Raw genomic sequence first — 24,192 nt, 5'->3', positions numbered from 1 at the left:
TGACACCCTAACATCACAATTAAAAGAACTAGAAAAGCAAGAGCAAACACATTCAAAAGCCAGCAGAAGGCAAGAAATAACTAAAATCAGAGCAGAACTGAAGGAGATAGAGACACAAAAAACTCTTCAAAAAATTAATGAATCCAGGAGCTGGTTTTTTGAAAGATCAACAAAATTGATAGACCGCTAGCAAGACTAATAAAGAAGAAAAGAGAGAAGAATCAAATAGATGCAATAAAAAATGATAAAGGGGATATCACCACCGATCCCACAGAAATACAAACTACCATCAGAGAATACTACAAACACCTCTACGCAAATAAACTAGAAAATCTAGAAGAAATGGATAAATTCCTTGACACATACAGCCTCCCAAGACTAAACCAGGAAGAAGTTGAATCTCTGAATAGACCAATAACAGGCTCTGAAATTGTGGCAATAATCAATAGCTTACCAACCAAAAAGAGTCCAGGACCAGATGGATTCACAGCCAAATTCCACCAGAGGTACAAGGTGGAACTGGTACCATTACTTCTGAAACTATTCCAATCAATGGAAAAAGGGAATCCTCCCTAACTCATTTTATGAGGCCAGCATCATCCTGATACCAAAGCCTGGCAGACACACAACCAAAAAAGAGAATTTTAGACCAATATCCTTGATGAACATCGATGCAAAAATCCTCAATAAAATACTAGCAAACTGAATCCAGCAGCACATCAAAAAGCATATCCACCACGATCAAGTGGGCTTCATCCCAGGGATGCCAGGCTGGTTCAACATACACAAATCAATAAATGTAATCCAGCATATAAACAGAACCAAAGACAAAAACCACAAGATTATCTCAATAGATGCAGAAAAGGCCTTTGACAAAATTCAACAGCCCTTCATGCTAAAAACTCTCAATAAATTAGGTATTGATGGGACGTATCTCAAAATAATAAGAGCTATCTATGACAAACCCACAGCCAATATTATACTGAATGGGCAAAAACTGGAAGCATTCCCTTTGAAAACTGGCACAAGACAGGGATGCCCTCTCTCACCACTCCTATTCAACATAGTGTTGGAAGTTCTGGCCAGGGCAATCAGGCAGGAGAAGGAAATAAAGGGTATTCAATTAGGAAAAGAGGAAGTCAAACTGTCCCTGTTTGCAGATGACATGATTGTATATCTGGAAAACCCCATGATCTCAGCCCAAAATCTCGTTAAGCTGATAAGCAACTTCAGCAAAGTCTCAGGATACAAAATCAATGTACAAAAATCACAAGCATTCTTGTACACCAATCACAGACAAACAGAGAGCCAAATCATGAGTGAACTCCCATTCACAATTGCTTCAAAGAGAATAAAATACCTAGGAATCCAACTTACAAGGGACGTGAAGGATCTCTTCAAGGAGAACTACAAACCACTGCTCAATGAAATAAAAGAGGATACAAACAAATGGAAGAACATTCCATGTTCATGGGTAGGAAGAATCAATATCGTGAAAATGGCCATACTGCCCAAGGTAATTTATAGTTTCAATGCCATCCCCATCAAGCTACCAATGACTTTCTTCACAGAATTGGAAAAAACTACTTTAAAGTTCATATGGAACTGAAAAAGAGCCCGCATCGCCAAGTCAATCCTAACCTAAACGAACAAAGCTGGAGGCATTACGCTACCTGACTTCAAACTATACTACAAGGCTACACTAACCAAAACAGCATGGTACTGGTACCAAAACAGAGATATAGATCAATGGAACAGAACAGAGCCCTCAGAAATAATGCTGCATATCTGCAACTATCTGATCTTTGACAAACCTGACAAAAATAAGCAATGGGGAAAGGATTCCCTATTTAATAAATAGTGCTGGAAAACTGGCTAGCCATATGTAGAAAGCTGAAATTGGATCCCTTCCTTACACCTTATACAAAAATTAATTCAAGATGGATTAAAGACTTACATGTTAGACCTAAAACCATAAAAACCCTAGAAGAAAACCTAGGCATTACCATTCAGGACATAGGCATGGGCAAGGACTTCATGTCTAAAACACCAAAAGCAATGGCAACAAAAGCCAAAATTGACGAAGGGGATCTAATTAAACTAAAGAGCTTCTGCACAGCAAAAGAAACTACCATCAGAGTGAACAGGCAACCTACAAAATGGGAGAAAATTTTTGCAACCTACTCATCTGACAAAGGTCTAATATCCATAATCTACAATGAACTCAAACAAATTTACAAGAAAAAAGCAAACAACCCCATCAAAAAGTGGGTGAAGGACATGAACAGACACTTCTCAGAAGAAGACATTTATGTAGCCAAAAAACACATGTAAAAATGCTCATCATCACTGGCCATCAGAGAAATGCAAATCAAAACCACAATGAGATACCATCTCACACCAGTTAGAATGGCAAGCATTAAAAAGTCAGGAAACAACAGGTGCTGGGGAGGATGTGGAGAAATAGGAACACTTTTACACTGTTGGTGGGACTGTAAACTAGTTCAACCATTGTGGAAGTCAGTGTGGCGATTCCTCAGGGATCTAGAACTAGAAATACCATTTGACCCAGCCATCCCACTACTGGGTATATACCCAAAGGACTATAAATCATGCTGCTATAAAGACACATGCACACATGTTTATTGCGGCACTATTCACAATAGCAAAGACTTGGAACCAACCCAAATGTCCAACAACGATAGACCGGATTAAGAAAATGTGGCACATATACACCATGGAATACTATGCAGCCATAAAAAATGATGAGTTCATGTCCTTTGTAGGGACATGGATGAAACTGGAAATCATCATTCTCAGTAAACTATTGCAAGGACAAAAAAAACAAACACCACATGTTCTCACTCATAGGTGGGAATTGAACAATGAGAACACATGGACACAGGAAGGGGAACGTCACATTCCGGGGACTGTTGTGGGGTGGGGGGAGGGGGGAAGGATAGGATTAGGAGATACACCTAATGCTAAATGACGAGTTAATGGGTGCAGCACACCAACATGGCACATGGATACATATGTAACAAACCTGCACATTGTGCACATGTACCCTAAAACTTAAAGTACAATAATAAAAAAAAAAAAAAAGAAAAAGGTCAAGTTGGAGGACTTATACTACTTCCTTTTATGGCTTACTGTAACACTATAGTAATCAAAACGGTGTGGTATTCATCGAAGGATAGACATATAGATCAGTGGAACAGAATAGAGAGTCCAGAAATAGACCTGTACATAGACAATCAATTAATTTTCTATGATGGCCCAAAGGCAATTTGATGAGGAGAGGATCATTTTTTTCAAGAAATGTTGCTGGAGTTTTTGAAATTATCTATATGCAAAGAAATGAATCTTGATCCATACTTCAAACAATATACAAGAATTAACTTGAAATAGGCCAGGTGCGGTGGCTCATGCCTGTAATCCCAGCACTTTGGGAGGCCGAGGTGGGCAGATCATGAGGTCAGGAGATCGAGACCATCCTGGCTAACATCATGAAGCCCCATCTCTACTAAAAATACAAAAAATTAGCCGGCCATGGCTGCAGGCGCCTGTAGTCCCAGCTACTCGGGAGGCTGAGGCAGGAGAATGGCATGAACCCGGGAGGCGGAGCTTGCAGTGAGCCGAGATGGTGCCACTGCACTCCAGCCTGGACGACAGAGCGAGACTCCATCTCAAAAACAAAACAAAACAAAACAAAACAAAACAAAACAAAACAAAACAAAACAAAAAACAAAAAAAAAGAATTAACTTGGAATGGATGATAGACCTAAATGTAAAGCCTAAAACTACAAAGCTTTGAGAAGAAAATATAGAAAAAATCTTTGTGATATAAGGTTGGTCAAAGATTTCTAGATATGATACAAGAAGCAGTATCTATAAAAGCATGATACATTTGAACCTCATCAAAATTAAGAATGTTTTCTCTTCAAAAGGCAATGTAACGAGACTGGAAAGAGAAGACACAGACTGGGAAGAAGTATTTACAAAGCACACATCTAATATCTTAAATATTTAAAGAACTCTCAAAACTCAATAATAAGAAAACAAACAACCCAAAACATATATGAATAGCAAATAAGCACGTGAAAAAATGCAAATTAAAATGGGTTACAATGCAAGTCCACTACACATCCTTTAGAATGGCTCTAAAAAATCTGATTATAGCAATTGCTAGCAAGGATGCCAAACAACTGGAATCCTCATACATTGTTGATAAAAATGAAAAATAATGTAGATACTTTGGAAAACAGTTTGGCAGTTTCTAATAAAGTTGAACATATTTTTACTCTACAATCCAGGACACCCGCTCCCAGGTATTTACCAAAATGAAATGAAAACTTACATTCACCCCCAAACCTGTGTGTGAATGTCCGTGGTGGCTTTATTCTTAATTGCTCCAAACTGGAAACAAACCCAGATGTCTTTCAGTTAGTGAATAGCTAAACAAACTGTGTCTAGCCACAGAATGGAGTACTGCAAAGGATTATCAAGGAATGAAACTACTGATACAGGTAATGACATGGATGCATCTTGGATTCGTTATGCCAAGGGAAAGAAACAAGACTTAAAAAGGTACATACTGGGTACATACTATATGATTCCAATTATATGACATAAAGGCAAAATTATAGGCATAGAAAACAGGTTAGTATTTTCCAGGGATTGGGAGTTGAGGGAGGGCTTGACAACACAGAATTTGGGGGGATATGCAACTGTTCCCTATCTGAATTGTGGTGGTTGCCACACAACTCTTCAGGTTTGTCAAAGCTTGAATAGCTGTATACTTAAAAGGTTGAGTTTTACTGTATGTAAATTATGATAATAAATTTTAAAAATTCTATTAGCACTGATCATGTGTCTCAAAGACCAGTGTGGAAAAGGTGATTAATATCCAAAAAATGATCGATTAAATTCCACTTCTATTTAGACCTTAGAAACATCCTTTTCTATAGTTTATTCTTGCTGGAAAGGAAAACAAATTCAGACACTAGATTCATAAATGTCTATTTTTAAACACATGGTAAGTTATATAATTTCCTACTTTCAATTGAGAAATCTTTCAATTTGAATGTTTTAATATAGTTGCAAGAAAATAAATGTTCAGGAGACATTTCTTCGGGTTCAAATAGGCAGCTAGCAAAGCATTGCTGAGCACCTTCCAGAAGCCAGACCTTGGTCTTTAAGGGTTTCTTTTTCTTTTCTTTTTGACACAGAGTCTCGCTCTGTCACTCAGGCTGGAGTGCAGTGATGCGATCTTGGGTCACTGCAACTTCTGCCTCCCGGATTTAGGCAATTCTCTTGCCTCAGCCTTCCGACTAGCTTGGATTACAGGCACCCACCACCATGCCCTGTTAATTTTTGTATTTTTTGTAGATCTGAAATTTCACCATGTTGGCCAGGCTGATCTCAAATTCCTGACCTCAAGATATCCGCCCTCCCTGGCCTCCCAAAGTGCTGGGATTACCGGTGCAAGCCACCTCGCTCCCTGGCCCCTTTAAAGGTTTCCTGACTCCCTTTTTTTTTTTTTTTCTCTCTGTGCTGCCCTTGCTTTATTGTTGTTGCTGTTATTTTAGCAATCTAGGCCCTGGGTAGCATGCCAAGCACATTACGTGCACTATCTCAGTATTTAATCCTCACAATAGCCCTATGAAGTTGTTGTTATCACCATTTTATCTAAGAGGAAACTGAAGCCTAGCAAGGTTTGGTAACAAGGTCACAGCCACTAGGCTCAGAGATAAGGATTCCCATTCAGCTCTGGCTTGTAATTTTGTTTCTCTGTATGGACTGCTTACAATATTTTGCATAGCTTTTACATTCATTTTATTGATTCATTCAACATTTGTTGAATGCTTCCTATTATCTGCAAAGCTGGCAATAATTTCTCTTCATATTTTCACAAGAAAGTGAAATAAAATTTAGCCAGGACAGGAAGGAGTGTGCCTGTCTCTTGCTGTGGGCAGGAGGAGGCTGGTGGGGACGACTTCAGTGCTTATTTCTGAAGAAGTGCCCCAACACATCCTCCTCTTTGAAACAAGTGCTCTGCCATCCATCCACAGTTCTTCAGGTGTCTGCCTGTAGCTGTGCAAAGGGTGAAGGCATATGCTGGCTGGAAATTGCTATCTCCTGGGGACTTTCTTGAGCCACAACATCAAATATTCTGCAATGGATGTGAGGTTTTCTCTATAGGAGGTGCTTCACCCTGGCCCAGCCCTCTTGCTTAGTGGCTTGTGACCCAATGGATGAAAGGCCAAGGTGAATACTTACTGTTATGGCCTGAATGTTTGTGTCTCCCTAAATTCATATGTTGAAGCCCCTAACCTCCAATGAGATAGTGTTTGCAGGTGGGGCCTTTGGGAGGTGTTTAGGTTCAGATGAAACCATCGGGGTGGAGTCTCTGTGATGGGATCAGTATCCTTATAAAAAGAAGGAAAACTGGAGCACTAGAGTGCCCTCTCTCTCTCTTTCTCTCACTCAACAAACATCTGTTGTTTCAGCCACTCAGTCTTTTGTTGCAGCAAACTGTAGTTGAGTAAGAGATCACCTTTCTTACACTCCTCAAGGACAGGCCTTTGCTGTGGCCTGAGACATCAGTGTGACCCATTGGGTCTATCCATAGAAAGGCAGACAATCATGAGAAAAAAAAAATACGCATATGGGACCATAAGCTACACAAAGAAATGAGATGTACAGAAATGTCCTTACCAAAGTGCTGAAACTATGTAGGAAATTAGTTATCAGCTTAATGAGAGAATTTATTGAGCATGTACTATTGCCAACCACTTTTCATGTATGTTCTCATTCTCACATCTAAATGAGGAAGGTATCATCATTATCTTCATCACTCAGATTATAGGTAAGGATACTGAAGCAAGGTAATTTGCCCAAGATTACATGGTCATTAAGAGTTGGAACTGACATTGCAATCAGGCCTAACTTAAGAACTTGAGTCCTTAAGCCTGAAGGCAGAGTATAACAGGTCAGCACTTTAGAATATAAAATCAAGTCGGTAAACACTCCCTGAAATAAAGAGGCCCACTGGTGATCTGAGAAACACAAAAGACAGAAATGCTAACCAACATGTTCTGGAGGCTTACCATCCACCAGGCACATCCTAAGTACTTTCCACATACTAGCTCACCTCAGTGCAGTCTTTGGGAAGGAGGTATGTTAGCATCATGAGGAAGATAGTACAAAAGAATAGGGTTACCAGGTAAAATATAGGTTACCCAGTTAGATTTAAATTTCAGATAGGCAATGAATATTGTTTTAGCACAAGTACATCCCTAATATTGTTTGCAGATTAGTTGGTTATCTGAAATTCAAATAGAACTGGGTGCCCTGTATTATTATTTGCTAAATCTGGCAACCCTGCAGAGGGAGTAAGTCTCAGAACTGAAATAGAATAAAGCTGGGAATGGAAGCCAGGAAATCTGACTCTGGAGTCTGCAGTCTTACTGTAAAACCATGCTGCCTCTCAGAAGGGAGCTCAGGTGTCATGGAACCAACCCCAGGCAGAGCAGGCACCCAGCTAATGGTGGAAGCAAGAATTCCAGGGGTGGGCTAGTTAGAGGAAGGCTACCTTCCTAGAAGTTGAGCCTGCAACACAACCAGGTACTTTGGAAAGCAGGAGAGAGTAATGAGTTAGAACTGGGGTCTGCAGTGAGACAGTCCCTGTTTCCTGCTGTGTGGCTCCACACTTATTAGCTGGTTCTCTTTGGGCAAGCTGCAAAACTCCTCAAAGTCCCAGTGTCCTCAGCTGGGCTCACAGGTACAATTGTTTTTCCTCCTCGGCTCCCATGTCAATTTCCCTCATTAGTCTATGAGCTCCTTGGGGATAGGGACCTATCATACATGTGATTGGGAATGGGGTCTATCATATATCTCATTGTATGCAGCATATAGTAGGTGCCTAATAAATGCTTGATTTTTTATGAGCTGGCCAACACTGGAAGGAACTTGGGAGAAAATGTAGCAGGAATGTGGGGGTATGAGGAATCCTCATTTTATGGCCTAGATAGATTGTTTTAACAATTTATGAAAACAGCTCATTTGGTTTTTAAATAAAATTTTTAAGGAAAAGTGTAATTTATTTCCTGCTTTTCAAATCATTTTCTATCATCTCAGGCCCCCATTAGAGAAAACTATGGTAAAATTGACATTCTTAGCAATGATGCTTGAAAAAGATATTATATAATTTGCTACAAGGGCACTTTCCTGATGCATTGTGAGGCTCAAGAAGCTGGTAAGACTATTCTAGGTCATTACCACATTTCCTTGGGTCACCCCTACTCTGGTGGTCTCTTGCATCCTGACTTTCCTAATGCACTAGGCTTTACCATTGTAAGCTGTCAGCAAATCATCAGCTGGTCTGTTTCTTTAAAGGAAGATAATACACTTCCTGCCCCACAAGAGACCAGGGACTTCTCTGTAACTTTATCTCCTAAGAAACTCTAGAGGTGCCTATTCCATGTCACCACCTTTGTTTAAAAGCTTGGTGCACAGTGCTAGACAGAAAGTATGTCCCAGTGTTCCATTTATAGCTCTTGTTGGATTTATCTGCCTGGGAAACTGAAGTGAAATATATTCTTTAAGTGAACTCAGCATTATTTGTCACTCAGAGCAAAAAAGGAAATGCCTAAAAGGATGGTTTCAAATCCCTGTGGTCTATTATTTGTAACCTGGGTAGTGAATGGCAAGAAATATGCAGTGAGAAAGAAAAAGAGGCCTGGAAATGCAAATAACATGATATAAAAAATAAATTTAGATAATTCGATGACATTGACCTAAAAAAGAAAAATCAAGACTATTTCTTTTTGAAATAATCAGATTGTTTTGTCCACAATTGAGTTTGGGTGTAACTGCTTTGCACATGTTCATTTTCCATTACTTTGAGTTGTTACACTAATCCATTAATGTTCATGGCAGAATAAAAAAAAAAGTAGGATGTTCAAATTAAAAAATCAATTCCATCCCAAATAGAATATTGGCTGTTCAGACATGATTAAGTTTCAAAGTAGACATGTATTTTTGTGCTAATGAGGAAAGATTGCCATATGCACATTTGATGAAGTAGTGTAAAATTTAGTTAGGGAGAAGCAGGTTACATTCAGGTAGAAATACCTTCCTTATGTCAAGATAATATTATTTTTTTCCCCAAGTGAGAATTCATGCTTTATTCTTAATTTTAGAAGATGACGGTAATTTTTTTTCATTGTGCTTCTTTATGTTCTCCAAGTTTTCAGTGTTGACCATAGGGTGATTTCCCAATTTGAGTGAGATATATTAAAGTAATTTTTGAAATAATCCAGAAGTGTTGCATATGAATGTATTTGTCAATGCATTAAAAAGGAAGTGGATGTTCCATTTGCTTTGGAAACAAGGCCATTCTGGGGCTTGGGAATGTGCTTCCTCAGAAAGAAGGATAGACCCATGTCAGCAGCTCTGAAATGGCCTTATCCTTACGGAAATGTAAAGTGATAGTCAAGGTCTTGCTTGTCATCACCACAAAATGTGAGAGGTAAAATATACTGCCAAGTAGAGGTTTTATCTTTTTCCCTAGCCAAAGGAAGGAAGCCTTTCGAGACATCTAGTGTGTTTGGAAGATGAAGATAAAGGAGAGTACCGTTTTGCCCCAGTGAAAGGACAGTAGAAAAAAATGTCCAGGCCTCAGTTTTCATGTTTTGCTTCCCTGGCTTTGAGGCCTGTTTGAAAGAAATGTTTGAACATTCAAAGAGCCCTTTTGGACTCTTCTTTTTTTTTTTTTTTTTTTTTAAGATAGGGTCTCACTCTGTTACCCAGGCTGGAGTGCAGTGGCATGATCTTGGCTCATTGTAACCTCTGCCTCCCAAGTGATTCTCCAGCCTCAGTCTCCCAAGTAGCTGGGATTAAAGGTGCATGCCACCATGCCCAGCTACCTTTTTGGACTCTTTTGGTTGTAGATGTGAACCTTGCCTCATCGGCCTGCACATAGCACAGTGTGATGGCATAAACCTGCTAAAAGATCTTGAATCCTTTTTGCCTACTCATGCTTTAAGAGTTACCCACTGTTAAAAAAGGGTTCAGAGGAGTATCATTTTATTCATCTTTCATTATCAGAGATCTACTTTGACTTTGAGTCACCCATTCATTTATTCATTAAACTCTTATAAAGTTCTTTCTTTTTGTCATAGACTTTGCCAAGTCTTATCACCTAGGTTACTGTTTTAAAATCTCAACTACAGTTTTGTAAAGTAGGACTTTTAGCTCCCATTTGACAGATAAGGAGAATAAGGAGTAGGCAGAAAGTCACTTGCCCCAACCAATAAGTGGTGGAATGAAGTTCTAGCTGCTGGCCCAGTGTTCTTTTGCCCTCCTGGCTGTCTTCTGTCATTCATATGTTGGACATGCTGACTTTTGTATTGCATCTTTGACAAAGCCGTTCCTTGTCTTCAATGTGTCTGATTAATAACTTAGCATCAGATTTGTTTTTATGGGTTAGAAAGAGAAAAGCAAATCTAAAAGTTCGTTCTATTGTATCAAAATGTCTATGAGAGCTAGACATGATCATGACCACATTTGGCACAAAAAATGTTCTTAAAATCTGGAAGTCTGAGTTAATTGCTTTGAAAGACACTGCATTTGATTAACACTGAGTTAATTGCTTTAAAAGACACCTGATTCTTATTTGCTAAACTCTTAGAAATATGCCGTGCCAACATGCTGAGGTAAAACTGAGCATAGAGCAGTTAGTAGACAGAAGCAGCGGGATCTCTTGAACCCCAAACCTTGACCTTTCCAGGGCAAGGAGTCTAATCCAGGCATTTCCTGGGAAGGCAGAAAGGACCTGCCAATCAAAAAAGACATTACCAACACATTTTGAGGCCCTGCTTTTTGAACAGGTTTGCTCTGGGCAGTAGGACAGAGCAGAAAGAGGTAGGCTTTGGTGCCAGGCAACTTTGAACTTGAACTTGCTTTATCATTTACCAGTCCAAAGGAAACTGGCAAAATATAATTTAAAAATCTGATTTCTCATAGGCAAAATGGGGATAAAAATGTCTAACTCAAAGATTTGTTTTAAAAATTACATCTGGTAATATAAGCTGAGTACCTCTCTGGTACCTAATGTCAACAATATTGAGTAAATAGAAGCATTTATTCATTTAATCGCTAGTTCAAATAAACAAACAAAAAACTCCAAAGACATTATACATACAGTATGGATTCAACTATTTACAAGTTATATGGAAAAAAAAACCAAGACAGAAACATGCCAAAATATTTAAGATTTCCTATATGCGACAGAATACAAATTGATATTTTTTCTTTCTTTATACCTTTCTAAACTTTACAAGCTGTATTTAATTTGCTTGTATTACTTTAATCAGAAAAAAAACAAAGCAAAAGAGAACTAATCTCTCCTTTTATGTGGATCCTAAGGAGATGTTTTCATTACATCTAAGAAGATGGGGAATGAATTGCAAATTGGATAAATTAAAATACCTGATTTTTTCCTACCGAAAAAAGAAGGCTTTACATAATTTCCACAGGTAGCAATGACTCAGTCACTATTTGAGTGTTAGTATCTATACTAAGGATAAAAGTTCAATTTCAGCTATCAGATGCTATGCTTGATTGCAGAAGTCTAACTATACCATTGATTCAGACTTTGCTAGTAGTTTTGCTTACAGTAAAACCTGGTCAGAATTAATTTTTATGTATATGTGTATTTGCATCTCTACACAATTAACTTTACACAGTTTCTTTACCCTGATGTGTCTTAAGTCAACCACTTTAAAGTTGGATATTCCATCCTAAGACAAATTTTTAGAATATTTAATTATTATTTTGGTTGCCAAACAATAACTACAGTCCTCGAAACACTGTAACAAAATTTATTCTTAAAGAAAATTGTATTTGGGGGTCCTAATAGCCCAGGTTTTAACTTCCTTTCTTTTGCAGATATCTTTTAAAATAAAAATGGATATCCTTTCAATTGTCCCTTTTTCTGGCTTACAAAGGAATTCTCTTAAAGAGAGATCTGTATCAGCAGTAAAGCAGATTGCTTTGTGAAAGCAAACAGGGCAAGAAAGATTTTCTACATATAGACTAACACAGAAATTTCTACAAACGGATGTTAACCTTCTTCTTTTTATTGGGCTTCCTTCATCTCAATTTTCCTTTTTTTTTTCCTTGGCGAAGGATTTTTATTTTTCTTTTTTTTTATTATTATACTTTAGGTTTTAGGGTACATGTGCACAATGTGCAGGCTGGTTACATATGTATCCATGTGCCATGTTGGTTTGCTGCACCCATTAACTCGTCATTTAGCATTAGGTGTATCTCCTAATGCTGTCCCTCCCCCCTCCCCCCACCCCACAACAGTCCCCGGAGTGTGATGTTCCCCTCTTCATCTCAATTTTCTATGAAATGAGATACCAAGAAGCAAGTCTCAAAGTCCAAGCATTGTGCCACTTACCTATACAGTCTGGGCCCCAGCGGCCAGGACAACACCGAGGTTGGAGATAGTCCTTCCTACAAATATGGCGGCATCCGGGGAGAGACAGAGAGTATGTTCTGACCTCAAAGGTGTACCTTGGAGGGTAAAGAGAGGACATTAACCCACGATAAGACCAATGCAGTTACTCTAGGTGGTAGAATTGCCTTAGCTTTCAATTTAGGTCTTAATACTTACCTACAGTTAAAAATATCTAGATGGAACACATTTGGCTTTCTAGGTAGTATAAAACTTAATTATGATTATTTTTTATTGTGAGAAATGGATGAAAAAATCAGAAAACAATGAACATACGGGGGAAATATCTAAAGTGACACCAGAAGTGAAGTCAGTAGATGAAATAAATATTAAAGCCTAGGCACATGCTAGAGGTATACCTAAAACTTATCACTGAGTGTCCTAGCAGTCAATGCAGGAAGGGAGAGATCATGAGTTACAAAATGCACAGTATGTGTGGATTTAAAGCAAACCCATTGCTCAGGCTTAGCATATTTATTGGAGATATTGCAGATGTAGAAATGCCTGTGGCAAAGGCAGTATAATGCAGCAAGGGACATTTCCCACAATATCTTTGTAGGAGATAAAATGATGAGTTCCTTAGAAGAGTTTTTAGTGCCAGCTGAGATATAGTTCTGGAATAACAATTCTATGGAGGTTAAACACTATTGTCTATTTAAAGGGATCTCTGCAGGCATGGCTTACTCTAGGATTAGACTTGGTGTATTTAGAGACAATCCTTCATAAATGTTGTTTCTTTTCATTTCTTTCAACTGGGCTGCTGTTAAGAATAACGTGGTGATGAATTCAAGATTGTCCTCCCAAACCTGTCCTTGAAATATAGCTGATTAACAGCACAGTCACATACTTTACGAACAGTCAAGTTGGGGATAGAGTTGACTTTTTCTGAATGGTTGAGAATACTGGCAGGGATGCCACTTCAAGAAGGTGGGCAGAAGGAGAGTCCAAGGGCAGGACAAAATATCCCTTCAGGAACTAATTTTGAAAGAATACAAGTGGCCAATAGGTGTATAAAAAGGTGCTCAACATCACTAAACACCAGGGAAAGGCAAATCAAAACCACAATGAGATACGTCCTCACAGCTATTACAATGGTTATTATAAAAAGCACGAAACAAAAGACAACATGTGTTGGCAAGGATGTGGAGAAAAGGGAACACCTGTACACTGTTGGTGAGAATGTAAATTGGTATAACTGCTATAGAAAAAAGTATGGAGGTCCTTCAAAAATTAAAAATAAAACTACCATATGATCCATTAATCCTACTTCTAGTTATATATCCAAAAAAATTGAAATTAGGATCTTAAAGAGATCTCTTCACTCTCATGTTCACTGCAGCATTATTCACAACAGCCAAGACATGGAAGCAACATAAACATCCATCAATGGATGAATGGATAAAGAAAATGTGGTATATACATACACTGAAATATTACTCAGCCCTTAACAAGAAGGAAATCTTGTAACTTGTGACAACATGGATGAACCTAGAGGATATCATGCTAAGTGAAATAAGCTAGACACAGAAGAACAAATACTATATGATCCCACTTATATGAGGAATATAAATAGAGTGGAATGGTGGTTGTTAAGGGTTGGAAGGATGAGAAAATGGGAAGGTATGTTCGCAGGGTACAAAGTTTTGGTTACGAAAGATGAAAACATTCTAGAGAATTAGTGCCTAAACAATAACGTAATATATGCTTAAACATTGCAAACGAGAGGAGAGCTTATGTTAAGCATTCTTATCACAAAAAAGAGGGGGGAGAAAACTTTTGAAGATGATGGATATGTTTATGACACTGATTGTGGTGTTGGTTTCATGGATTGTACTTATCTTCAAACTCATCAAGTTGTGTACATCAAGAATGTCCAGGTTTTTGTATGTCAGTAATATTTCAATAAAGTGATTTTTAAACAGAACCAAATAACATAAAACAAAAGAACCAATCTTGAGTTTGTTCCAGCATAGATGAATGATAGACCAAAGTCATTAAATCTAAAACATTTCTGAATGCAAAAATTTTATCCTATGTGTGTGTGTGTGTGTATGTGTGTGTGTGCTTGTGTGTTTGTGTGTTGGAATATAACCAAGTGTCCACCTTGGCAATGAACAAAAAAGTAGCCAGTACAAAAAAGTTTTCAGCTTTGGTAACTGAGAACTGCTGCATATGCTTGCTAATTTTTTTCTTTTTTTTTTCTAGAAAGAATCAGAAGCAATCAAGGTGTTACAAGTCCTGATTACGCAGAGACGTTAATCACGTACCATACGAACTCCAATCATCGTGTTAGAATCTAACCTCCAAAAGGAGGAACAGGTAAAAATTATCCCATCTGATGATACCCACTGCTTGCTAATTCTAGGTTAGTTAATACTGGGAAACTTTTATTTAAAATGATGATTTATGATTTTAGAATATAGTGTGGTCACATTAAGCAAATGTGAATTTAAAATAGTGTGATATAATAGTGTTAATGTTTCATTTCATGCAAAATAAAAAAAAATCCTTCCACCCAGAATTAAAAGCAAACTCATTGAGTACTATCTAATTTCTAAATAAACAGGCTGAGCAAATACAAATTGCATTTGCAGTTGAGCCCCATGGCTGCACCCATTAGCTAGTGAGCAGAACCACTTGTCATCCTTTGCCAGAATTAGCCTTGAGTTATCAGAGTTTTGAATCCCAAGAGGTCTTCAAGAATGCAAAGTTTACATAAAATGCAACCATGCAGCAATTCATCTTTCCCCCTTCTTCGACTTCTACTTAGTATCAAGGTCCATAGCTAAAGAGATGACTGTCATACTCAAGGCTTTTAACACATTCAAGACTAGAATTCTTTCCAAATTAAATAAAACCCAGATTTTCAAAATACAGGCAAAATGAAAAGAGAATGTTTATGTGCAATACAAGTCAATTTTGTATTAAAATGTGAATGGATAACAATATATATTTTATTTTTTGAGATATAGTTTCACTCTGTCACCCAGGCTGGAGTGCAGTGGCTCGATCTCAGCTCACTGCTACTTCCTCCTCCGGGGTTCAAGCGATTCTCGTGCCTCAAGCTCCTGAGTAGCTGGGATTACAGGCAGATGCCACCAGGCCTGACTAATTTTTGTATTTTTAGTAGAGATGAGTTTTCACCATGTTGGACAGGTTGGTCTTGAACTCCTGATCTCAAGTGATCCTCCCATCTCGGCCTCCCAGAGTGCTGGGATTACAGTCATGAACCACCGCACCTGGCCAACAATATATATTTTAAACTTAAGTTCATAAATTGTGAGTTACCTAAGTTTGGGCTTATTGTCTTAGAGCAAGAGAAAAGTCATGGAAATGCTTTGCAGTTTTTGAGACAGGGAGTTTCAAGTTGGATTCATAGTTCCATCACATTAATTTTCTCATGAGTACCTGCAATCTCGAACCCCTACAGAGCCACTGGTAATCTTGGTGTAACCATCCGGGCACTTGACTCCAAGGTTGAGAGCACAGGATCGGCACTCGGTCCTAATTGTAAGAAGAGACTTCCTATCACATCTTCTTGCCTGTGTAAATATAAAAAAAAAACTTTAATTCCTGTTTTCAGAGTCTTGCAAAACATCTAACATGGCCAATCTTCTCCACTGGAATGTCTCCCATCATCTCAGTGGAACGTCAGGGATGGTGATAAGGTTGATTGGTAATGACTGGTTTGCTCCTTTCAATCTTATCTGGAAAGAGTATTGAGATCAATAAGCAATGTCTGCCATGGCTGTAGGTGAAAGAAGAGCCACTGTTTGTACCATACATTTGCCATACCTGAGCTAGAGTCTGAAGTCTAGCAAGGTAAGATAATGTTATTACCCACATTTATTCAAGTGGGGAACCTGAAATATATTGTAGAATAACTCTCAAGTGAAAAATTTGTAAAGCAGGTTATTCAAGGTCAATTGGTCATAGATCAGCAGATCTCAAGGATGTTCTTTCATCATTGATTCCACAGGAATGTCTGCTCTGGAGCCAGCACTGTGCCAGTGCCATGGAGGATACAGTTACTGTTTCAAAGATATTTGCAATCTTTAGATTACAATCCAACTGAAAAGTAGGTTCCCAGAGAGCAGGGATATTTCTCTGTTTTGTCCACTGTTGTACCTAAGCCCTAAAATAGTATCTGATGCATAGCAGTGCTCAGTGAATACTTGTTGATTAAACGAATGAATTGGGGAAATCAGACACGCTAGGAACAGTTATTTAGCAACATAAGATGGTGGAGATGTAACTACTAAATTGAATGATCCAGACCCAATTTGGCACTGTCTTTAGGATCCCCTGTTGCTCATAATGCCGAGGCTGATCCTCCCCGAGAGATGCCTCCCTTTCCTCAACTTTTCTTCATTTCCCCATCAAGCTTAAGATGGAGCAGCTTTGTACAACAAAGAGAGACTAAACTTGGGAATCAAAAGACCTAAGTTTGGAGTCAAACTCTATATCTTGCTAAGTGTACAATCTTGAATGAATTGCTTACCCCTTGCCATCACCTATAAAGAGGAGATATTAATAACCACTCTTGAGGTTATTGAGACCTTTAAATGATGATGGTCATTTAAGCAGGTGCAAATTTCCTGGCAAAATGTCTGAAGTATCACAGGTGGTGAATGCTGGCTGCTGTAACTCTTCATTCAACTTTGTGCCTGTTTCCTCTCCTAACTGGCATGTTCTCACTGGGCTGCTGAACCATATCCTTCAAGGCCCTGTTTCACACCACCTCTTTCACAAAACCACACTCATTTTTCTTCCTTTTCTCAACTTCTACTCTTCCTGTGGCTGGCCCAGCAGAGCACATTTTGTTGGTTTTTGCACTCCAATAAAAGACACCTGATTCTTATTTGTTAAACTTTTAGAAATATGCTGTGCCAACATGCTGAGGTAAAACTGAGCATAGAGCAGTTAGTAGAGAGAAGGGGCAGGATCTCTTGAACCCCAAACCTTGACCTTTCCAGGGCAAGGAGTCTAATCCAGGCATTTCCTGGGAAGGCAGAAAGGACCTGCCAATCAAAAAAGACATTACCAACACATTTTGAGGCCCTGCTTTTTGAACAGGTTTGCTCTAGGCAGTAGGACAGAGCAGAACGAGGTAGGCTTCCTCTTGGGCAGGATTGTGTCTCATGCTTCTATATTATCCCACAGCGCATCCACAGGCCCAATAATAGGTTAGGCATGATGGGAATGTCACCACTGCTTCCAAGTTCATGGAAATATATAAATCCTGCATAAAAAGAAACTTTACATCTTCAGAACAATTATTGGTTATGCATCCGTTCAAAGGTATCATCTTATTTGATCTTCACTGCTCTGAAGATAAGTAGGGCAGGTATCATCATCCTCATTTTAGCCAGAAGAAAACTGAGGTGAGGGGTGTTGCAGTGACTTGCCCAAGGTCACCCTGTGAGTTACTGGTCTTGTGATTCCTTGATTAGCCCTTTCTCTTTCCTGCACCTGAGTGGAGTATAGCAAACTGAAATTTCTATTTTTACCAGGAGTTTTCATTTGGTGATCATCATGAACCAAAATAGCACTAGAAGGTTCTTTATTGAGTAATAATAAAAGCTACACTTAGATAGAGTTTGAATTAACCTCCTTTAATTGTCAGGACATCTCCACATTTTTTTTTTAAAGCAGGCTTTTCTTTACATGAGGGTTTCACATTTGGATAAGTATGTGGGGTTACAGTACTTTGTCTTTTCTTTCTTTGTGGGCTAGATTTAAAACCCTCTTCTTAAGAAACATCTTGACCTTCAAATTGCCCTTTTCAAATGAAAAGGCTCATTGTCTCTCTCATACAGTATTTACAAAGTTGTCCTCTCTGAAAAGTAAATTCAGCTTATTTAAATAAGCTGAATTCTGCATGAATGCAAACACTGATTTCTGATTTCTGCATGAATGCAAACACTTGGTGGTAATGATGATGGTGATTAAGAAGATGATGATGGTGATGATAATTACTACCATTTGTGGAGCACTGTCAGGGGCGAGACTGAAGCTTGAAGAGATTAAAAAAACTTGCTCAGGGTCAAACAGCTGTGGACAATCATGACTGATCCTCAGACCTATTTGTGAAACAGAAAAATGAGATCCACAGTTCAAACTCACCCCTACCAAATTTCAAAGCTGGAGCACTTAGCCACTAGGCCATCTTCCCATATTTTCATGAAAACATTATCAGAGCATGCAGCCAACTGTAATAAAATTGGTGTTGATAAAAATTTGCTTGGCACAGGTGCAGAATCATGGTTAAGATTCATTCTTGATGGATCAGAAATCATATGCTGTCTCACTGACAGCTGGCCTCACTCTGTGATGACACCTCGGTGAGCTTGCTTGAGGGTTCGGTGTGCTGATGTACTTCACAGGGGCTACTGGTAAGACCTCCCTGGGAACTTTTACTACAGCTCTGTGGAAGGCGGAAGAGATGAAAGAGTGAAGGCCTGATGATTTTGGAAATATTTCTGCTACTCGTGTTCCTTAGTGAGATATCCACCCTGTAATTCCCCAGACCATCTCTCCACAGCCATAGTTATTTTCTACGGTCAGGAAAATGGGATGGTAGATATTCACAGTAATGAGACTGTTAGAACAAATGAAAAACAAGATGCCAACAGCTGCACTGGAAAGAGGATCCTTAACACTAAAATTAGAGATCCCAACAACAGCGGGGCGCTTTAGCACAGGAAGGGCAGCAAGTGGGTTAGCACACCTTCAGAAAGATGGTGCATCACAATTAGGACTTAGTCTCTACAAACATTCTCTGTATTTTATAAAGTCCAGATTTCACCCTTTACCCATAACAATAGAGGAAAACAACAAGCTTTTGAACATATCATGACAATTAACTAATGAAAAAATTATGAAAGTCTTCTCTTACCTGCCCTGTGGTTTCAGCTGGGGAGCAGAAATTTTGTACAACCAATCCAAGATAAAAAATTACTAAATGTTGTAGCATGTTGAGGAAATATTTGCTCCTTCTCTGTGCCAAGCAGCTGTCAGGCTGACTTAGCTATTTTAACTTAGTTTGATAAGCTCCCAGTGAATTCTTTCTCATTTCACTGTTTACTTTTAAATCCCTTCCTTTCCCTTTTCCTAGATCGAACCAGGAGATAGGTGAGACCTGCCTTCAGAAAGTAAAAATGGCAAATCCAGGAGTCTTGGTGAAACTGGCCACTGTAAATGGTCTATATATCCTGCGGAATGACAGGATATCCTGCAGGGGCTGAGGCAGAGGCTTGGCCCGGGATTTTTGTGCCTGCGAAGCTCTCAGAACGGTCTTGCCTCTCCTCTACTCTGCCCCCACCTCTAGTCCTGCCTACTGCTGCCTGTGGCCCTGCCAACGTTTCCACAACCACGCCATGGAACACTGCAGGCCTTTTGGTGCCAATGCAAAGGTCCAAGCTTGCTGTCGAGCAGGGTTGGGGGAGTGCCCATAAGTGAGCACGGTCCCAGGTATGGAATGAATGTTGCAGAAACCTTGCAGGAGGTGGTGGCTTCACCTTGGGTAAACTCTACTGCAAAAAAGTCTCCTTGCAGATGCTGACAGGTGGGTTTTTGACTAATTCTTTCTTCTTTTCCATGCCACTTCAGTAACAAGTGACTGAGCCTGTAGGTTCAATCTTACCCTTTAAGTTCCAGATCTAAAGCCACCCCTTCCAGGAAGCCTTCCTGTGCTGCCCCTCCACAGGACCCTGAAGATGCTCCCACAATTTTGCACATAAAGCCGTGAAAGCCGAGGTCACATCTATCTGTCTGTCTCCCATGCCCAGCTATGAATGCCTTGAGGACCCAAGAATATAGCCTCATCTTCTCTGTACCCCTTGATGCCTAGAGCAGAGACCTGCACTTGAAAATAATGAAAACGGTTAAGAATAGTAGCCATCACTTTTTGAAAACTTACTACAAGCTAGTCACTATTCTAGGCCCCTCCATGGATTTAGTTGTTTAATTCTCACAGTACTTGGTGAAACAGGATTATTCTTCTCATTTTACAGAGGAGGAAACTGAGGCAGAGAGGTTAAGGAATTTATCCAAGGCCACACAGCTAATGGGTGGTAAATCTAGTATTCAAACTGTGTGGCTCCAGAGCCAGTACTGTCAATCACTGCCCTCTGCTGCTGAAACAATCAATATTTAATGAATAAGTAAATACTAGATGGTGTTTCCAATCCTATCAGAAACCATGATGGAAACGTGTCAGACCCAGCACCAGGAAGGATAAGGTCTGGTCTTATTAATAAAACAGGGCACGTCTCATGACACTAAATTAAATGGGAGATTCATGCACTTACAGATATTAATTTTGGTTAAATGATCCTTTTTTTCTCTACAAAGTTTCTCTCTCTCCCTCCGACTCCTTTCAACTTTTGAAACAACATTTATAATGCCTATTAATCTAGGAAACTTTTCCAACATAGACAGGCCCCTCAGAGGCCAGCCCAGAAACCTGGGTGGGGAGCTCAAAAAAAAAAAAAAAATGCCTAATGCTTAGCTCCACTCCAGAATAACCACATCAGAATGCCTGGGAGTGGGGTACAGGAGAATCTTCCAAAACTTCCTGGGTGATTTAACTTGCACTGGACTGTTGCTTGAGGAGAAATGGATTATGATTGTGTGAGGCCAGTGAGACTTTGATATTTATCTGTTACAGCAGCTGTGTTACCTTAAAAAATATACCAGGGACATAAATTGGATGCTTCTTTCTGATTCTTTTCTTTCTAAAGGATGTAGATAAAAATCTGGGACTTGGAACAGGCTCAATTCCAGGTGAAATAATAAAATGAGCCCATACTAGCATTTCCTAAATAGGGTTTTATTAAATACAATTTAGTTATGGAAAATGCTGTAGGGGTAGTGGGGAAGAATTCTCTCACCAGATAATTTGGGATCCCTGTCTTTCCTGTCCCTTTCTCATGGATTGGCCATGCTTGTTAGTCCATTGAAAGTTCTAAGTCCTTTAAAACAACGCAACCAAATGAAACAAAAAACAGTTCAACTTTGCTTAAGGCAGCATTTCCCAAGCTTTTGAGACTAAGGGATGCTTTCTGTTTTTGCAAATTTATATTGGCAACCTCCAGATTCTGTGTTCTATCAGTGTCTCTAAGGGAAATACCATGTTAGACTTTAGCAGGTAGATTATTTCATTTTTCAGTTGCTAGAAGTGGAGGTTAGCCTGCCAGTGGCCACAGAGACCTGTGCATAGAGTTTATCAATTAGTTGCATTAAAAAATGCCTATAACGCACATGGCATCCTTTAGAAATTTTTTGAATAGGTGTGTTAATTAATTTTGTTTCTGTTAGGCTCTTTTGATTGCTATAAACAGGGATTCTTCACGTTATTTTAAATCCCTGTCCCCTCTCCCTAAAATGTGCCTGCAATTGACAAGTAAAGTGCTTAGACTGGTACCTAGCACACAATAGGTATTCAGTCACCCTTAACTATTACTCTACAGTTAAAATATGCAACAGCAGCTATACAGACCTCTACCCTGAGCCCACTGTAGCTCTGAAGTAGGTCTGTATTTTCCCCTGTCCTGGGTTGTCTCAGTTTTGCTGATCCATGTGTCCATGCTGGGTGAAATGTCACTTTCTTTATTGTGGTCTATATTCCTTTTGAAGATTGTTGTAATTTCTGTCTCATTTCAAGTGGTTTTTAATCAGCAATATTCTATGGGCAGTGTGCTCCCTCCAGTTTCCTCCTTGTGCTGTGGACAGTCACGTAAGACTGGGTGCGGCTGTCCTTTCCCCAGGACTGCTGTTTGCTCTCTCACTGCCTCTTCGCGCCGTCCTTGATCAGCACTCACCTCCTTTGCCCCTGTGATCTGTCCTCAGTGGCGACAATGTGAGAGGTTATAGTTTCCTCTTGGGTGAGAGGAGGAATTTTCTGATTGGAATCTGAAGAGACTTTTCCCATATTGGAAAAGGAAAAAATTGGGAAATGTTGGAAAGTTCCTGGGTAACAATGTGGAATATCCTCTGCGGCTGTAGGATTCTGTTACTTGTTAGTGTTTCACTGCTCTTTTCTCTATGTCATGCTTGTCACTGAGTTTTTAGTCTTTGATCAGTTTGAGTAATAGCATGGTTCATGTGTGCTTTGAGAAGGATTCAAGAAAGAGGTGTCATCACCTTCATCATCATCATCATCATCACCATCACCATCACATCATGGCAGACTCACACATAGCTTTCATCATGTGCCCAGCACTCTTCTGATCTTTAACTGGTAGCTTATTTAATCTTTTACATAAATGTCACTGAATCTTCATATTGACTTAATACATTAAAATTTTAACACATTGAATAGTCACCATAAGCCTAATGCATAAGTATTCCTATTATTTATAACTTGCAGTTGAGAAGACTGAGGCAAAGAAAGGATGAGTAACTAATTACATAAGTATTACTATTATTCCCATTTTTCAGGTGAGAAGACTGAGGCAGAAAGACCATGAGTAACTTGTCCAAGGTCACAAAGCTAGGGAGTGGTGGGTAAGGATTTGAATCCAGGCAATGTGGATCCAGAGGTTGATGCTGAGACATCCACTTGACTTGCTTTGGTCTTTCGCGAACCTTGAACAAGGTCTCCCTGAACCTTGTGAGATGGCCAATGGGGTTAGAGTTTATTCTTATGAAGTAGAACAAGCTTAACTGTTTACATCGTATCTTTTACTTGCAGGAGAAAAAAGACTAGAAATTGCAAATCTGAGGTCAATTTTCTGGTTAAAAAAGTTTTTTTTTTTAAAATTCTTTTGGCAGCTTTTGACCAACTGAAGAAGAAAAAGATCTCAAAACAGCAGCTAGGTATAGATCTTTCTTGAATAGCTTTCTAGATAATTGAAAAGGTTGCTTCATAGTTTCAACAGATCCAACAACTCCTAGAATTTTTCCAACAGAAAGTGGTGCTTTGGGAAGTGACCATTTTAGAAAAGAGATAACAATAGTAAGTCCCTAAAATCTTTCAGTAGGATAAATCAGTGAGAACCATTTGGAAATGCCTCCATGGACCCCCTCCATGACTAATGGGGGACCTTGACAAAATTGATTCTGGCCAAGGTGGAGCAAACAGAACTAACAAAACAAGCTTTCAAAATATCTGTTTATGATTTCTAGTAGTTAAAAAATGCTCTCCCAGTGGGAGAGAGAGGTGTTTCTGCTGCACCCTGTGGATTTCTTGCTGAGTAGGCACTTTTAAAGAAATCCAGTTTTATTCTACAAATAGCTTGGTGTTAGATTCAGCTGAGCATTCCTTTTGTCTACTCATTGGGCAGAATTCTTGGCATCTGAAACATCTTGACTAGAGGACAAAACACTTTTTATCTCTCTTTTACATCTTATTGTAACATTCAACCAATCCAATGGCTATTTATATTCCAAATATTGAAATTATTAACAAGGAATTATCTTCCTCCTCCTCTTCCTCGTTTGATGTCTTTTTTATACTGATCATCTGAGCAATATTGCAATTCTTTTTTCTTTGTCCTCTTCTTCCTGGTTGGGTAAGACAAAGGACTTTACAAGCTAAACTGAGAGTAGTCTATAGTTTTCTATCATGTTTTGAAATAACTCCTGCTTAAAAAAAGTTTCAAGTGAAAATCTAGAATAATATATTATTTGGCTTGATTTATAAAGGTAGCTATGCTAAA

General features: G+C 39.0%; 1 protein-coding gene and 1 non-coding gene across 2 annotated transcripts in view; both read right to left on the bottom strand.

Moving 5' to 3' along the window:
- Nucleotides 1-19,712, bottom strand: part of STAB2 (stabilin 2) — a 182,892-nt gene extending 163,180 nt beyond the window's left edge. The window contains exons 1-3 of the mRNA XM_055236360.2: nucleotides 19,428-19,712; nucleotides 15,938-16,071; nucleotides 12,473-12,588 (exon numbers count right to left, since the gene is read on the bottom strand). Coding sequence (XP_055092335.1) covers nucleotides 12,473-12,588; nucleotides 15,938-16,071; nucleotides 19,428-19,505 — 328 coding nt within the window. The 5' untranslated portion in view covers nucleotides 19,506-19,712. The remainder of the gene's footprint in view (nucleotides 1-12,472; nucleotides 12,589-15,937; nucleotides 16,072-19,427) is intronic.
- Nucleotides 14,740-14,871, bottom strand: LOC129461321 (U8 small nucleolar RNA). Its single transcript, XR_008650475.1, has one exon. It is a non-coding gene; the product is annotated as a U8 small nucleolar RNA (small nucleolar RNA).
- Nucleotides 19,713-24,192: the final 4,480 nt, after the last annotated feature.

This window comes from Symphalangus syndactylus, chromosome 13 (genome assembly GCF_028878055.3).
Source record: "Symphalangus syndactylus isolate Jambi chromosome 13, NHGRI_mSymSyn1-v2.1_pri, whole genome shotgun sequence".
Taxonomy (NCBI): Eukaryota; Metazoa; Chordata; class Mammalia; order Primates; family Hylobatidae; genus Symphalangus; species Symphalangus syndactylus.
The sequence above is the reverse complement of the archived record's forward strand: the minus strand, read 5'-3'. Positions and strand labels throughout refer to the sequence as shown.